Source organism: Dinoponera quadriceps, unplaced genomic scaffold, assembly GCF_001313825.1.
Source record: "Dinoponera quadriceps isolate SergipeBrazil2010 unplaced genomic scaffold, ASM131382v1 scaffold37, whole genome shotgun sequence".
NCBI lineage: Eukaryota > Metazoa > Arthropoda > Insecta > Hymenoptera > Formicidae > Dinoponera > Dinoponera quadriceps.
The window spans coordinates 1,727,014-1,744,687 of record NW_014554446.1 but is presented as its reverse complement, the minus strand read 5'-3'; the positions used below and the strand labels follow the sequence as shown (position 1 = coordinate 1,744,687).

Here is a 17,674-nt window from a genome sequence, read left to right as displayed (position 1 = left end):
CCCAAATTATCACGCGTTTTCCGGAACGTGCGAATGTTTTGATTAGGCGTGGCACCTTGGTTAACCAATGAGCGATAAAAAAGGCCGATCGAACGTCGATATCGGGGACGAGATAAAACGAATCGCTTGCTCATCAATCACCTGCGTAAATCTCTTCGAGATAACGGCGTGTAACGCAATAATATCACCATTGAATTCAGCGGTCATGCGACGTATTCAGAGGATGAAATCGCTACTTTCCTTATCGCTTACTGCTACTCAACACTTTTCGACGAATAGTTCACTCACACGTATGTAATTTCGGCGCGCACGTGTTGAATAATAATGTTATTGCGGATGCACCCGCCCACACGCTTTCCTCATATTTTCTTTAGTTTCTTTCCTCTTTACGATTTCGTCGATTTTTTATTGCATTTACTGTTGGCCTCGCGGATTGGATTTCCACACGCACTGATTATTACACCTGGACTTTTGTCCGTGCACGTGAAGAGATCCCAAATCGTAATTTCGAAGAAGTCACTCGCCGATCGAGAATACATTATTTATAAAATCACCGGACGTCTTATCGTTTGTTAACGATAATTTTGTGTCGAATAAAATCAATAACATATAACCTCTTGTAATATCACATAATCTTGTACACGATCATGGGATATTGCATGACAGACGTTTATGTTAACGAAACAGACAATGAAATGTCTATAATGTGTGTAATTATTATTTAAAAAATGTATCTTTACAAAATCTGCAATTACAGATAATAGTAACAATTAATGTATCGCATCGTATCTATACTAAGGATATGTACAGTCGTAAATGTATCATTTTGTACATGATATTCGTACACAATTACTGCTAGTTACGTATCAATCACAAGTATTACGTATAAAACGCGAGACTATTTTATAGGAAATAACATAATGCATTTTTCTACAAGAGAATATTTTGAGCAAGAGAAAATTTTTACATACGCAAGTAGGTTTTTCTTTTCACGTAGAAGTTCTTCAATAGAAGCGGTCGTAAGAGAATATAAATAAATATTAATTTAATTCGTTTCTTAAAAAGATTTTATATAAACATATACGTCGCAATATATTTATAAATTCAAGTCTTTTATACGAGTTGAAAGCAATAGACGCATGGCAAATAAAAAAACTAGGTTTATCAGAGGATTGCAAGTAATTGATTGCTTTCCTAATTAATTACCTATAATTAATAATAATTCATTCATTCATTATCGTATTTAATTGATAATTAATATGAGCCACTTTAATTAAACGATAATTGACGAGTGATGTGAATAAATTCAATAAAATATTGTTCAATGATGACTAATATGAGTGAAGGGAATAAAAGGCGCTTCGACTTACGATTGAACTCAGCAAACTTTTAAATCAAAGATCGTTTGATGGATAATTAAAATGAGCGAATTTTAAGCCAAAAACAACTCTCGGCTGAGCCACAAAATCCTTGATATTCGATTAATTAAACGTGCTAGTTAATTAAGTGTACTGAATCCGTCGACAACCGTCAACCGTCACGTTAATCACACAATTAAGTTAACTTTAATTGTAATAGCTCATATTAATCGTTAATTGAAAAAAACTCAATTCATACTTTTTTTATATATCTAATTATAAAGCACTTGAATTTATCGAGGTCCTGTGTAACGTATATAAATATAACGTTCGATGTGATGAGAATCGAAGTCCAATATGTTATCCACTTTGTTTTATTACTGAACCGTTAAGCTCCACGGGTGGTCCGGTATAACACCATATTGTATGTCCAGTAAGTGTTTCTTGAGCATCTCGTGAATCGGTTCGGGCTGTTCAAGTGTCGGTATATGCAATCCTTGGTCTATAAATTGAATATATGATATAGGACTAACTACACACGCTGTACCGGCCCCGAACATTTCCAGTACCTGCGACAAAAAAAATTGATTATGGTTACGACAATAGATTCTCGTGCAGGGAAAAATAAGCAGCACGAGTAAACTCTTTTTTTCTCTTACTCTGTTTTCGGAGAGCAATTGTATTACTTCTGCCATGGTGATGGTTCTCTCCGAAACATCATATTGATTCCACTCCCTTGATATAGCCAAGAGTGAGTTTCGTACAACACCGGGTAAAATTAAACCGTTCAAAGGTGGCGTAATTAATTCTTTTTCTGAAAAAATCATTAGAAACATAATGATAACTTCATATCGCTCTTATTCTTCACGTCTTATTCTCGCGTGGATTCTCACAGAAAGTTTCTATAGTCTTAATTAAAAATTGGCGAAAAAAAGATGAAATGTCGCCTACTTCCGTCATCGTTGATATAAACCATGAAGATATTCATGGTACCAACTTCAGTGAGTTGATGATCTTCTCCATACAGCCATAGCACTTGATGTAAACCTTTATCAGCGGCTTCCTGTTGCACCTGAATCGTAGGTCCGTAATTACTGCCTAGTTTAGAGTTGCCGCAACCACCGGGCCATGCTCTGATGTACTTAGGATCCGCGAGTAACGAGACTCCGTTATGTCCTGAATTTGCAAAGTAAGACCCGACAGGTGTCAGAATTGCATACAGCAAAGCCGAATCTGTTACACCAACTCCGAGCGTAGGCTGTTTGTAAGAGAAGGAAAAAACGCATTTTTTATTTTATCGAGTTGGCTGGTAATAAAATTAGAAGTCACTAAGAGATTATATACTACAATCTAAAATGGATTGAACTTACACGTATGTGATTCTGTTTATTTTATAATTTGAAGGGGGAACGAATATGTATGTAACTCACAAAAATATACGTTAAATAATATCTTTGATGCACAAAAAGGAGGAATATTTATCGTTTATTAATATGGACATACATCTCTTTCTTTTCACCTATAAATGAAACTCCGTTATTAAGAGGACTGTTGCATCAGCTGTGACACGTTGGTATCGCGCAACTGCTTCAAGAAGGTCATTAATATGTGTAGTAGATAACGAGAGAAATTCTCCGCGTATGATGTTTTTCGGCGTGGAATCTTGAAGGATATTCTGAGGCAACACTCGTTTCGCCAGCGAAAACGTTAGAAACGTTGGAATTCACGCGAAAGGAACATTTTACACGTCGAATCGTCACATTTGTCAATACGTCAATAACGACGCATCGTTCAGGAGGAGGAGGAGTTAACAATAGTGAAAAGAACCTACGTTTTTATTGCAGGAAAATACGCATATCGTCACGATAAAAATTGATATGAAAAAGCGTCGGATGTTTTTACACTAAAAATATATACGTACGTCGAGAGAGAGAGAAAAAACCTGTTTATAGATAAGATGAAAATCATATCTATAAGAATTCCGAAGATTATAAATCAGAACATCCCGACGAGCGTAATTATAAAAGGACATGCATGATAAATGTCGCTTGCATGTGGTCGTGACACATAGCTGTGCTCCGATAAGAGATTGAAACTCCATTTATCAAATTTTATCATTAGGCATTGAGAAATGTAACGATTGCTCCTTCTCTCTCTCTCTCTCTCTCTCTCCTCTAAACAGCAGTCACGATGACGTCTGTGACATAAGTGACATGAAAACGGTCGGTATCTCATTATGTTCGCGTTGCCGAACGGAATTATATATCGTAAGGTACGCAAAAATAGCGTGGAAATATTAAAATATATGACCGCAAAACATGCCTCGATGAAATATATGTCGAGCGAAAGCAAGCCGCTACAAATAGATACATCTGATCAAATATAATGGGAAAACGGATACTTACTTCGATGCCTATGTATGTAGGACGAACATAAAGACTAGAGGAGGTGGAATGCGGCACCCATTCTTGATCTATATTAATTAATCTGGTAAGGCACTTAATTAATTCGTCCCCTCTGAAAACAGGCAATCCGGACCTCACTGCTGAATTATTCATTCGTTCCATATTTAGCTCTGGCCTAAACAATCTGATTTTGCCATCAACACCTCTATAAGCTTTCATACCTTCAAACAACTGAGGAAAGAGATTTGTACATGTATCATTAATGCCGGATTAAACTTAAAGGATGAGATATAGAAGAAAAAAGTATGTAAAGCATAATAAGAGTTTCACCTCCGTGATATTAATGCTCGCGCATACACACGAGCTTAATATCTCCTCTTGTATGCCTCTCTTACAATTTTTTCTAACACGTTTTCATGCACATTTCAAACATAGTATCATAGATGATAGGCCTTCGAAATCTTGATTCGATTGTCGCTTGGATGATAATTTTGATATAAGCAAATATTTCTCGTAAGAATATTTCTTCGTATTCTATCGAGATTTCTTCATTGTAATTTAATCTGATAAAAGAAGGGGGCTTATCATCTTCGTTTGGATATGCAAGTAAGCGGACACTTTCATTTCAGCGGAACGTTATATCGCACCACCGAATATGTGATATCAACGACATTACCAACATAATACAGTGTTACTATCGATGTGTGTGTACTCAACAAGCAAAATGGAAACGCATTCACGATCAATCAACTCCGATAATTCCATGAGGGAAGATATTTTTCGGCTAATATCTGGAAACATAAAGATATATGTACCTCTACTGCGTAATGAAGCACTTTTGCAGCTGGATGAAGAACTATGTTTTCGAATGGCATAATTTCTGGCGCCTGCCAGCCACCCAAGGCTTCGTAATAATGTATTTTGAGCATGTGATCGGTGAAATGTTTACCGAATGAAAGCTGGTTAGTCGCAGGTTTGGGGCGCAATTCGTGCGGGTTTGCGAAGCGCACAGACAAATCTGCATACTGAAAAATAAATCGTAAAAATCACACCGTCATCGATTACGTTGTATTACAAGTGGAATCGCCCGAAAGTGTTCGCATCGAAATAAACAAAATACCTTGAAAGAGTCCCTTTTAGGCGAGACATGTGGTACGGAGTTTTCATCTTTAACTTTTAAGGACGAACTCCACCTTACGTTCTGCTGCTGCTGATTGATCACACTTGCGAGGGATATGATCTAAAAAGGGCAAACACACGTAATTCTATATCCACATATGATGGAAGGAAACATATGCTTATAGCGTTACTCAAGAAATTCCCCGCAACATAACGCAGCCGAAAATGGGATTTAGCTAATAATTATCTTCTACGAAACCAGACTACTCGCAAAAAAAAAATATCAAGAAGAGATGCGTGATTGGAATTCGGTATCATCGTTGATTTCGTTCGATTGGACAAATAGAAACAAATGGAACTGTTGCTTAGCCACTTTAAACTCAAATTATAAGAAGATTTGCACTACATCGCAAATTGGTTGTTCTAACGAATGAATAATAAAGTTGGCACTGAAACGTTCGCTGGATGTGCCTCATCGTCGGTATATATATAAACTCAGTGATTATTCAATACTGTATACTGGTTTGTTACGTAACAGATCGTATCGATTCGTGCGAACTAACCGTTCACATTTTTTCGCGCGATGATAATCGCACGTGACGATCGTTTCGCATCTTATCAGGAGCGACATGCAGCTTACATTTTTTGTAAGCTGCATGTTATTAATATTAGATCAATAGTATATTAATAACGTATAAAATTCGTGCGCCATTTTTAATGATGGGCTTTAGAAATTGCTGTTTGCACAGGTGCGAATGCAAATCAGTGAGATATAACGTAATCGCGCGATCTGTGGACGTTTCTTTAATGCAAATATCAATATGGACACACTTTCCACGCTCTGGTGAATTTTTCCCTCTTTCCCGTACAATCGGCGCAACGAAAGTTGCAACATTTGTTTTCGACGAGTTTCGTAACGTTTTCGGCGTCCAATAGAAGAAATCGTTTTTCGGTAAATCTAAAAAAATTATACATTTTCCTATTGGGTACGAAGTGCGTTGCGAACTCATCGAAAAAATATCCGGATCAAAATTGAAAATAAAACCAGTTCACTTTTCGAGTTGGGATTCTTTTCCCTTTCAAAGTAAGCATCCTTCGGCTTTTTTGGTTTCGATGGTATTTCCATTGCCGACTGTACTTTTCATGATCACTTTTCGGAATTTTTAACAGACGCTTTGTCGCGTTGTCGATTTTCCTCCGTGTCCTTGAACAAATTGGTATTTTCAGTTTAAGGAACAGCCACGAGTATCGGCAAGTCTCCTACTCTTCAAACATAATGTTCTTTACACTTTTAGAAGTTCCCCAAGGTGAAGATGTTAAATTACTTGAGCTTTGAAAAGTGACCGAAAAAAATACATAAAAATGGCAGTGAAAGATTGTCAAGATAAGTAAAGTCAAACGATACGTAAAATCAAAAGATATGTATAGTCAAACATATCTACTTTAGCAAAAATATTCCAATTCAAAACCGGCTACATTTTTCGAACTACTGATCGGATCTATTTTAATTATCACTATTTTATACTACTGCTTTACAATTATCATTATTATTATGACCTAAATTCAAATATATTCGAAGAAGCCGCGGCGGGAATATCCGAAATAATTTTGCTTCTATCGCTAATTAGACCTTCTCCTTTCAGAATGTCCCGTCTAAATATTCTTACTTCGATGTCCGTCTCGCATTTCTCCCTAATAGGTATCTGTTCTTATGATGGCTTTCTTCGTTCTTACGGGCATGCTTTCTTTACTTCGACGCAGAGAGGCGAAGAAAGGCGCAATTTGAAAAGAACAAAAGCGAATATTTAAATGCAGTCAGCTCGAGCTGAGGTCAAAACCTAGGTCTAGATTGTGTCAATCAAGTGCACGTGTGGTATCGCGTAACGTCGTAAATATGAATCATGATATTAGTCCATCGTCAATTTATCGTGAGATAATTTATATTATGTAAATTCTGAGCTCGCTTATATCTGAAGAATAAGGCGTATGTGCGGTAACGGCTTTCCGGGGAATAAAAAAAGAAAGTTATTTAAATAACAAACCGTACCTGCGGCACGCAATGTGTGCACAGTTAATATGAGTTGATAAAAATTTGCGACTCTCTTTAATCCTTAATTTCATGAACTTTCAGTATTTGCCGATAACGCCTTATCTCGTTGTAACGCCTATTAATAATGCATCGTAAGATGATTAATTAATGATTCAAGGTCCGTAACGCCATAAACAGTTTGATTACAGTATCGAAAAACGTGATATTCAGCGTCTTCTCGATGTACCCGACGCGTGTCCTTCGAACTTGAAATGTGTTCGAACTTGAAACGTTGAGCACACACGGTTACGGATACACAATTTTTGTAAACACCGAGAGACCTGACTCGCGTTACCTGAGCGGACACAAGATGTTTTCTGATATATTGGCTCAATTGCGCTGATAAATTGAATAACATCGTAATTACATGTAAATTTGTCGAAGCTCGATTCACTCGTATTTACGCGTATCTGCTAGAAACTGTTGATGACTATGCGATTAAACGATTATTTAATTGACAATAATTGCCTAATTAAATCGTGATTCTTGTTGGAATAAATTACATATGGATTATATATGGATCTGCGCAATTTCTATGCGAACGACTTATGCAGTGTGTGTTATCCAAGGCACGTGTATATCATATCGAAAATGGAAAATGCTCAGAATTCCTTATCGGAATCCTCGTTATCTTTGGTGTGGTTCGCGAAATTACGCCTATGCTTTGCGAAACAGCTGTAAGTACGTGCTGCGTAGTGACGGCAATTATTCTGAAACAGTGATTTTTCACTCAAATATGCGCTAACGTGTTACGTGACACTGAATTCGAAACGACGCGCGCAATTGGCTACTCTTCTATGTACACGTTTTTTCTGGATTTCTCCCAGCGTGAACTTGGAAAACTCGGAACGAGAGGAGGCTATAAAGTACAAGAGAAGAGATAATCGACGCTACGTGGGCTTACGGCACAAAAACGTAAGCGGTAAAACCGAAACAGCGAGAAAAAACCGACCAATCACAGTCGATCGTTCTTCGACCGTACGAGGAATATGGCCAACTGCGATTGATCAATTTTTCTTTATTACTTAATTTGACCGCATTCTTCGTGCGCTGCGGCTGCCGTAGTCGTGTCGGAAAAATTTCGTAATGTTCCTCCAAGGTAAAAAGATGACACGTGACAGATACAAGATATCTAATGCAACACTTCCTATGCCCTATGTGTACAGAATCGTTCAACTCAAACTGGAGCTTATCGAGCTAAACGATAAACATCTTGGATGGAACCCTGCTGCCCCAGAAAAGCTAAGCGTTCTATCGCGAGCGCTCATTGACAAATTTTCCTCGACAGTAATATCTCAACAATTACCCCGCTCATTTGCAAATTAGCACGGCAATTTTTCCATCAGTTTGACGAGCTTTATTCGCGCGCACACACACACACACCCACGCGCGCGCGCGAGTTGGCATTACATGAGACACCCTGTATATCACGCGGCGCTGTTGATGCAAATGATATCAATATGAATGATTTAATAGATTAATTACGATTCGATATAGCGGGAAACCCGGCGGACGTTAACGCGACTCGAACTTTCGAATTTTATTTCTTTTCTATCGTCCGGAGGAGACTCTCGCCGTCTTGCGGAGCGATTCCAGCCGCTGCCCACGGCAACCCCCTCTCCCATAATAGCGGAGTACGACGGTGGTTCTGAGATAAGGGATGCTGCTTACCTTGCGTCGTAGGTGAACCATATTGGGCCGATCCAGACGGGAAGTGACGGGTAGGTGGAAAGTCGCTCTAACGCACGTTCGTTGCTATACGTTTTCGCTGTCTTGCGTATCCGGCGCAGCTCATTATACGGAAATACACCGCTTGTGCGCGCGCGCGCCTACTTCGACGTGCGTCTCTCACGAGGGATGTCTCGGTATTTCCGGATGTAAACTCCGAACCGTCGAGAAAGAGAGAAAATGAAAAGAGAATAAGTGCAACCACGTGAATTGTGAATTCTCTCTCTCTCTTTCTCTCTGTCTCCGCTTTACTTTCAGCGACGGGTATCCTTCATTCGGCGTCGTTCGAAGCAAACTGGATACGAACAGGACGTGTGTATTACAGGTCGAATAGCTTCGTTATCCTAGGTAGCCACAACAGCGTAGAATGGACCAATCGCGGGCACACTGCGCAGTAACAGTGTGGTGAGTGTCTGGAGGCAGGTGGGAAAAACTTGAACGCGCGCGTTTGCTCAAGTGGAACGACCGTTTGCTGGTTCACTGCTTGTCGGTTCGATCGTCCGATCGCGAATACGGCTTGTTCGAATTAAGCGTCAGTTAATATTTTATTTATCGGACGGCAGGCGCAAGGGGGAAAAAGCGAGAGGGAACGAAGGAGGAAGGGAGAGAAAGACGCATGAGCGAGCGGAGTTAGCGAGGGAGACGGAGAAACAGAAAGACAAAGACGGAAAGAGAGAAAGAGAAAGAGAGGGAGAGAAGAAAAGAGAGGGGAAAAAACGCCAAGAACCAGAAGTCCCTCTCTCCCTCTACGCCGCTTCAACCAGCAGCTATGCGAACTTGTCGAATGCCTTTGATGATGGCGATCACAATGGTGGGGGTAGCTGACGATTTTACGTGTACGGGTAGGAGAGGGAGGGAGGAAACCGCGCGGCGCCGCTCGTTTGGCGGGTAAGCGAGCGAGAGAGCGAGCGAGTCGCGGTAAAGGGGAGGAAAAATTGCGACAGGGTACGAGTTCATTAAAAACATGTTGATAATCGCGCCTCCTTCATCGCGTCGATAAGCGCGAGCGGAGGGACAGCACGCGCAAGTTGTTATTAATAAGAATGTACGTCGTTCGATTCTCGAAAGTACACGGGAAATACACCGGGAAATATTTGCCGAAGGCGCGAACCGGCAGCACGCGCGCGAATGTCGACGCAATGCCTTACGCTCTTATTACGCACGAACGGGAAGTTTACCGTAAAGAAAAAGAACGGCGGTGTGTATCGTTTATCGTTGCATGCCGTCATCGTAGCCGGTCTCGCGATCTTCCTTTCTTCACAGCCTGCGATAACGTTGTATCGTTTTCCTCCTCTGATCTTTAACTTCTGATCCGCCGCTGTCCGTGTGTAACGATAAGGCTCTCCGCGTATGCAGACTCGTCCTCTGCATTTTCCTTGCACACGCATTATACGAGATTCTGACCGTACTGACACGAAAGATCGTCCTTTTACGCGAGGATGCAAAAAAACACCAGATATAAAAGCGACGACGAGGCTTTTTTGTTATCATTAAATGGTGCAAGCGCTGCGTTCCAAGACCCTAATCGACGGGTAGAGTTTCAGATAGAACAGTAAATGAACGATGACGTGAAAATGACTGTCATTCAAAAAGTCATTTTTCCATCACTTTGATTCACGTCATTATTATCACGTCATCGTTATTTTCATCGTGCTCTACCTGGGACAACATTTAATTGACTAATCGGCACAAAAAGAGCAAAGATTTCTTTATCATTGGTCAATTATTTACTATCCACCATAAACATGCATTATTAAGTAGAAAATTGATAACATTGACGTTACGTTACTGTTAATTGGCGTTCACTCATCCGTCGAATACGGTTTTGGAATAGAACGCAGATGAAATCGGTAACGTAGGATACGTGCAAAATGCATTCCAATTTGAGAAAGATATGCGACGTAAAATATAACGATGCGTGGCGGTAAATGTAGCATCGTCGAGCGCTACTTTATGACAAGCGTGATCCTGCGCTTGCTCCTCAGTGCAGTGGAGAGACACCGACCGGTTTTTCCATATTTTACCTTCTCCTCCCGGCTCCTTTGCCAGATAAAGAGGCGGGTGAGGTGGAAATAAAGTGGGGATGAAAAGGGAGTGAAAAAAAGGTAGAGGTAAATTGGCATGTGTATGCTACGCGACGGCAGTAGCGGACTTCGCGCACGCCGCGCCTCGGGTGTTTTCTTATTTCGAGTAGTACGATCGAATGATAATGAAAACAGCGATAAACGAAGAATGTAACGATAAGTCCTATGTACGACACGAACGTCCGAGGCACGCCAATCTCGGTCGATTTGAAAATATCGATCTTCTTCCCAACGAACTGCCTTGTTCTATTCCCTCCTTGATGAATGCACCTGTAGAAGTTTTCACGGATCTGGCCGAAACTCGTTGAAAAGCCTAAACTTAGGCTCGTTGACGCACGCATCTTTCAGACGACTACAATAGCTTTGAAGAGGAATTATGGAGAGAGATAGACTTATCTATTTTGAATTGACTTATTTGTAATAACTGAATTATTTGGAATAACTCAATAATTTATTAGTTGAATGATTTACTCTGTTAAAGGCTTATATTTCCAACGACGAAACATTTGGCTTTCAATGACAATCTGCTATCGATGACAATAATTTAAATGCAAAATAAGCTCACGATTAGATTTGTTAATGGGTGGCTTTAAAACATAGGCAGCTTTAAAACTTACTATTATACATCTTGTATGATTATTCAGACTTTTGTGTTGTATGTTTCAATGTCAAACGATTACTAGCAAAGATATGAATAAAACCTGTTGAACATGTTGAACACGCCAGAAATATGTCAGGGAAAAACTGTTAGTTTCTAATCAATTGTTTTTCCGGCAAATAGATAACCGTATATCGTTGCGTTAAAAAAAAACTGTCTGCCGTCTGAAATTCCGGAGTATCAAAAGTGTCTCGTTGTTTCCCAGTTTTTGAAAAACCGCTCGCTGCACTTTGTACGAAATATCTCGTACGTCAAGCACTCTGCTCGTCGTTGAGAAATTTAGGAGAATTTCAGTATGAAATAAAGCAGATTCAGACCTCAATACGAAATATTTACTCCCATCGATAAATATTTCCAAATATTTGAGTAAGAAGAGTACGCGTACTTATAATATTCTCGGAAAATACTATCGGTGTTTGAAGTATTCGACGATAATATCGATCCCTTATTGAGACACTACTGACACTAATTCATATCGTATCGCTTCCTTGTTTGTTCACGTTAGTAAATACATTCACTTTAGAATATCATGTTATCATTACGCGAACAACATTTATAGTTTTTAGAACCCTTCGTGCTAAATAAGTACGCATAAAAATCTGACCGTACAGGAATTAATGCAGGCTATTTTAAGCATTTACGACTTAATGTTCACGAAATCATGTAATTAATGGGAGAGAGATAGAATGGCAAAAAAGAAAAGGGAGATCTCTTTTAAAATTCACTGTATCCCGTTTTCAATGCAATCACGCAAGGACAAACTCTCGATCGTCGTCTTCTACGCAATATGACTTCGCGTCGGCAACTCGGGAACATCTGCTCTCTTAATAGACGATTTACGCACTCCGATGTCAACAATGATGATATCATGAAATTGATTTCAATGGTATTTGTTTTACCACTATCTTGTCACAAACGCAGCAAGAATAACATAGTTAAAGCGATAGCCGGGAGGGGTGATCAAAGAGGAAATGGGCAAAAACAAATGTATACGCCAATGACTTACTTTACGTCATTGCGAATGTTAATGCCAATCTGCGTATCGGCGGAGATCGATTACGTAGATTAACATAGGCCAAAAGGTAAAAAGATAGACGAAGTGGGGACTGCTACGTACTATTCCTGTTGACGAGTCCGGTATGACGCAAAATATCATATTTCCGCAGCTGCATCGACACAGCGAAATGTTTCCACCGAATTGCATAATGCCGCAAAACATTGTTTCTACGCAGAATCTTCTTTCAAGCGATCGTCGTAGCAAGCATCTAACACGGAGGAGGAGCATGTGCGAATAAAACGCAGATTAGATTTAAAATAACTAATTACTCGCGTCTGATTGCCAATTTTATGATTTTTTCACGAGATCTCGGCGAGTTCTTTTAAGCGCGACTGTTGCGGCGACGATCGCTCACAGCCATCTGAATGTTTTCCCCTTCTCTCTTCCTATTTTTATTTCTATACTTTTATTTCTATATTTTTACTGCGAACGGGAATTTATACGCATAATCGCATAAATTTCCCGTACAAGTATATCACGTCTCACTTTATATATTGAAAAAAGGATTTGATAATAAATACTAAAATTTATATGTCATAAGTCATCGTTTAGTTGCTGGATATCATTTGTGCTAACGTGTATTCGAGTATTCGAATAGTAGTATTAGCATTCCCCTGCGAGAGGTGACTCATCGAATCGAGGTCGATTCGATGTCGTTTCGATTATTCCGACGTCGATTCGATGCACATTTCTCGCTTGATCGAAGTAGTGTAAAAATTACACTGTTACTGATAACATCATATCGTGAAATGTATTATATAAAACAAACAGATATAGCAGGATATTTGGATATTGTGAGATTTCAATAGGATATCGTGAAATATTGAAATATCTCGGACACTAAGACCCTAGGATATCTGTATATTTCTCGTTCAGCATCTAGCTGGAAATAAACGCGAATCGAATAGACGTTTAATCGATATCAAATCGACTCCAATTCAATATAATTTCGATGGTTTATTTTTCGTTGGACAATATAGCTGTTATACACAACATATGTTATATAACACTTAGGCCGTTGAGTGAAAATATTTTGAAATTTATTTGCGCTATTCCGACTTTATATGGACGTAAGCGGTTCATGAAAAAAAGAAAGGACCCCTCCATTACTTACTTCCGCATGAATGAAACATTGTTTCGGAATAATGCATTTAAACGAATTGCGATTAACATATTATATTTCGACTGACGCAGAGGTCGGTGCAGAAAAGGAACGAAAAGGTGTGAAGGAGAAAGAGAAAAGAGGGAAAACGGAAAATTGCATGAACTTCATCGGTGAACGCCGGGGTAAAATATTAATAAGGTAGCTGATAGTTCTTCGTCATATCCGTAACCATATTAATATCCGTTATCATAATTTCGAGTATGAATACAAAAATTTAGAATAAATCAGATAAGCCGCGAAAAACAGGGAAAAACGAACATAAGATTCGTTTGTCACGATTCCTAAGTAGCACACGTTAATTTCATTGTTTCGGAATAATGCATTTAATTTCATGTACGTTCTTTAAACATATATAACGTATTATAATCATATTTTGTAGCACATTTTATCCGAAAGACGTTCTACATCACATCTTGAGATATCGCCGTAGGATACCCTAAAATGATGGTCTCAAATATATCCACTGGATATCCAGCAGATGCACGAGTCTCCACCTACGTGATATCCTCGGGATATCTTAAGCGACGTTCATAGGACATCCGGGGAAGCTCAAGATATATCTTACTTAGATACATTATTACGTATCCGGGTAGCAAGCGTGCGTCATATCGGTCATTTTGTCATTACTGTACGTATCAATTGTACCAACGTGTCAATAGCAAGTCTCTTCGTATATTCGAAATCACGGATAACGGATGATGCGTCGAAATTCGTCCGACGATCGTCCGTTAATCGGAGGATCAATATTTGACGAGCGCGCGAGACGCTCGAGAGGCAGCCCGCGCGTATTCAAATTCTCGAACGCTCGGCGAGGTCGCGCGAGCGATCGATTCCGGTCGAGAGAAACGTTCGAAACTCATAGGGATCAGATGGCGCGCATTGACGCGTCGTCGCACAATTGGCAGCACTGATAACGTCGCCCGCCGGCGTGTAATCGGGCGTGAGACTCGACGGGATGGTCGTTGCCGTCGATGGAGCGACTGACGTATTCGGGATGAACGTCGCGTTTTGACCCGCGTTGTGTGTCCGGCTGTTGTGTTCTTCCTTACATTCTCCTTCCCCTTCCTTCTCTTCTCCTCCGGTTGATTCCCCGAAGAAGCGAACGGCGGGGCTGACGACGCGAGGGAAGTAACGTGAGAGCTCGCTCCAAGATGAGCCTCAGCCTAACCAAGTTCTTCTCCAAGAAGCGGAGCGGGCCGACCGACACCGTGGCGGAGATCGGCCTGCCCACCAACGTCTCGCACCAGTTCCACGTGAGCAAGAACGCGGTGACCGGACAGCTGGAGGGCCTGCCGGACCCATGGATACGTTTGCTGAACGCCCAGCTCTCCAAGTCCGAGCAGGACGAGCATCCGGCCGCGGCGTTGCAGGCCATCAAGTTCTACAACTACTCCATGAAGCGTAAGCCGCAGGAGGAGGTGTTCAAGCCCTTCGTCACGCAGGACCTGATCGAGGAGGAGTCGCAGGAGATCGACAACATCCTGACGAAGAAGTTTCGGTCCGACGACTCAGGCGCGGGCTGTCCGATAACAGTGACGAAGAAGACGACGACGCCCGAGAAGCGCGCGACGAAGAGGCTGCCCGAACTGCCGCCTAAGGTGAACAAGCCGCCGAACAAGCCGCCGAAGCCGGCGCCGCGCAAATGCAACGACCGGGCGGAGAAGAGCCTCACCGAGATACTGGAGGACCTGAACACGTACATGATAGACGACGATTCGGCCGACGAGGAAGGGGCAAATGAGAACGAGGAGGAGCAGCAGCGGCACACGGGAGAGGAGAGCGACACGCCGCGTTGCACGGTGGAGGAGAGTCCGATCCTGCGGAGGAAGACCGACGAGTTCGCCGACGGGAGGCTGAACGATGAACAAGTGTACGAGGAGCTCAGGGCCATCTGCCACCACGGCGACCCCAACCTGCGCTTCGAGAGGATCAAGGAGGTAGGAGCCGGCGCCTCCGGCACCGTCTTTATAGCTACCGACCTTCAGTATGGCCAGAAAGTAGCCATAAAGGACATAGATCTGTCGAAGCAGCCCAAGAAGGAGCTGATACTAACCGAGATCAAGGTGCTCAAGGAGTTCCACCATCCCAACCTGGTGAACTTTCTGGACGCCTATCTGGTGGACGAGCACCTCTGGGTTGTTATGGAGCTCCTGGAGGGCGGGCCGCTCACAGATGTAGCCACCGAGACTGTGATGAAGGAGGCGCAGATCGCAGCTGTCTGCCGGGAGGTCCTCAAAGCGATAAGCTTCCTGCACACCAGAGGTATCATTCACAGGGACATCAAGTCGGACAACGTGCTCCTGGGGAAGAACGGCGCGGTGAAGGTCACCGATTTTGGCTTCTGCGCCAACATCAAGGACGACGAGAAGCGGCAGACCATGGTCGGCACGCCGTACTGGATGGCGCCTGAAGTGGTCACCAGGAAGCAGTACGGCAAGAAGGTGGACATCTGGTCGTTGGGCATCATGGCCATCGAGATGATAGAGGGGGAGCCGCCTTACATGAAGGAGACGCCGTTGAGAGCGCTATATTTAATCGCTGCCATGGGTAAGCCGGCCGTTCCTAGGTGGAACAGCCTCAGCTCGACGTTCCAGAATTTCTTGGAGAGGTGCTTGACCGTCGAGGTGGACGAAAGGGCGACCGCCGACGAGCTGCTCTCCCATCCGTTCCTGGAGAACTGCGCGGAACTGGCCACGCTGACGCCGCTGATCCGCGCGGCGCAGAGAATCCTCCAGAAGGTGTACGACTGAGCGCTACCCCGAAGAATTCCGTATATCGTCGCATTTCTTTCTTTTGCCGGTGTGGCCTCTCGGTGTGTATATGTCCCACGCACACACACGACGTCGCTCCGAAGGAGCTATTCTGTACTAAGTGCGCACACGAGGACGAAATTTCGCGCGTCGCGTTTGATTTTTCAACGTTTTCAGCTCACCCGACTGCCCATCGATCCCTCCGGTTCAACATTGTTCAGGAAAGCAAAACATAGTGCGCACTTTGCACGGTGTAGGCGTACGTGTGTTTGTGTTGTATAGTCATCTTAAGATTACTTTATATGAGATACATTTCGTCCCCGAGAGGGAGAGAGAGAGAGTTTATAAGTAGTTGAGTCTCTGAGTCGTGCTACTTAATTATATCGTGATGCGGTAAAAAAAATTGCAAACTGATGCCACGTGTTGGATATATGTATTCAAACCGGTCTCGACGATCAGAGACGAATCATTTATTTTACGTTACGTGTAATACGATTTACCGTAGCTGAGGGCTTCACTATAGCCGGGCATCTCTGCTCAATAATATCACAATAAATGCGTGCGATCCGCCATGCGAGTTACATGTTTTGTCGAGGGCAGGCGTAGAATGTTTTAGCTGTACATAGGATGCATTTTTCACGTCTCTTTTGGAAGAAAATTATATAAGGTCGATGCGCGCAAAGTGTTCGAATTTTAGAGAATTGGCCATATAAAAAAAGATACAATAACATGTACGAAGTTGTAAATATTTTCTAGTGAATTGTACTTAGGCCAATGAATGAGTGAGTGATGAGTGAGTGAGCGAATGAGTGAGTGAGTGAGTGAGTGAGTGAGTGAGTGAGTGAGTGAATGAGTAAATGAGTGAGTGAGTGAGTGAGTGAGTGAGTGAGGGAGCAAGGGAGGGAGGAAGGATGGATGGATGGATGTTGAAGTCAATTGTACATACAAACTTGGATGTCAACGCATGATTAATTAGACTCGAGCTTAACTTTTCTCAAGAAAAAAAGAAAAAAAAATGGTATAAAAACAACATACATCTGATAACGCATTTTTACAGATAAGTTAACGTGTATAGTGTAAGGGACCATTATTATTATTATTAGTCTTACATAAAACTACTCCCAAAAAATTTCGCTCTTTATGCGCGCAAAATGAATTGAGCTGTCATTTAATAACACGAGAGGTAATACGAAAATGAAGTATTACGAATGGAGTATTATGTCATCATGTCGCAATCATAATACTTGATTATGCGTGATCC

General features: G+C 41.7%; 2 protein-coding genes across 2 annotated transcripts; one reads left to right on the top strand and one right to left on the bottom strand.

Annotated features, from left to right (window-relative positions):
• Positions 1–695: 695 nt before the first annotated feature.
• Positions 696–9,223, bottom strand: LOC106749746 (branched-chain-amino-acid aminotransferase, cytosolic). Its single transcript, XM_014629484.1, has 7 exons — positions 8,643–9,223; positions 4,884–5,003; positions 4,579–4,788; positions 3,764–3,994; positions 2,310–2,616; positions 2,018–2,172; positions 696–1,927 (listed from the first exon to the last, which is right to left on the bottom strand). Exons 1-7 carry the CDS (start codon positions 8,661–8,663, stop codon positions 1,736–1,738), a joined length of 1,236 nt encoding a protein of 411 aa, XP_014484970.1. The 5' UTR covers positions 8,664–9,223; the 3' UTR covers positions 696–1,735.
• A 2,143-nt stretch (positions 9,224–11,366) lies between these two features.
• Positions 11,367–17,269, top strand: LOC106749922 (serine/threonine-protein kinase PAK 2). Its single transcript, XM_014629885.1, has one exon. It carries the CDS (start codon positions 14,815–14,817, stop codon positions 16,411–16,413), a length of 1,599 nt encoding a protein of 532 aa, XP_014485371.1. The 5' UTR covers positions 11,367–14,814; the 3' UTR covers positions 16,414–17,269.
• Positions 17,270–17,674: the final 405 nt, after the last annotated feature.

Excerpts from the sequence above, each read along its gene's own strand:
- LOC106749922 (XM_014629885.1), top strand. The coding sequence starts at position 14,815 with ATGAGCCTCAGCCTAACCAAGTTCTTCTCCAAGAAGCGGAGCGGGCCG.
- LOC106749746 (XM_014629484.1), bottom strand. The coding sequence starts at position 8,663 with ATGGTTCACCTACGACGCAAG. Across the intron at positions 4,789-4,883 it reads CTAAAAGGGACTCTTTCAAG|TATGCAGATTTGTCTGTGCG; the intron begins GTATTTTGTTTA and ends TTTATTTTTCAG. Across the intron at positions 2,617-3,763 it reads CTACATACATAGGCATCGAA|CCTACGCTCGGAGTTGGTGT; the intron begins GTAAGTATCCGT and ends TCTTACAAACAG.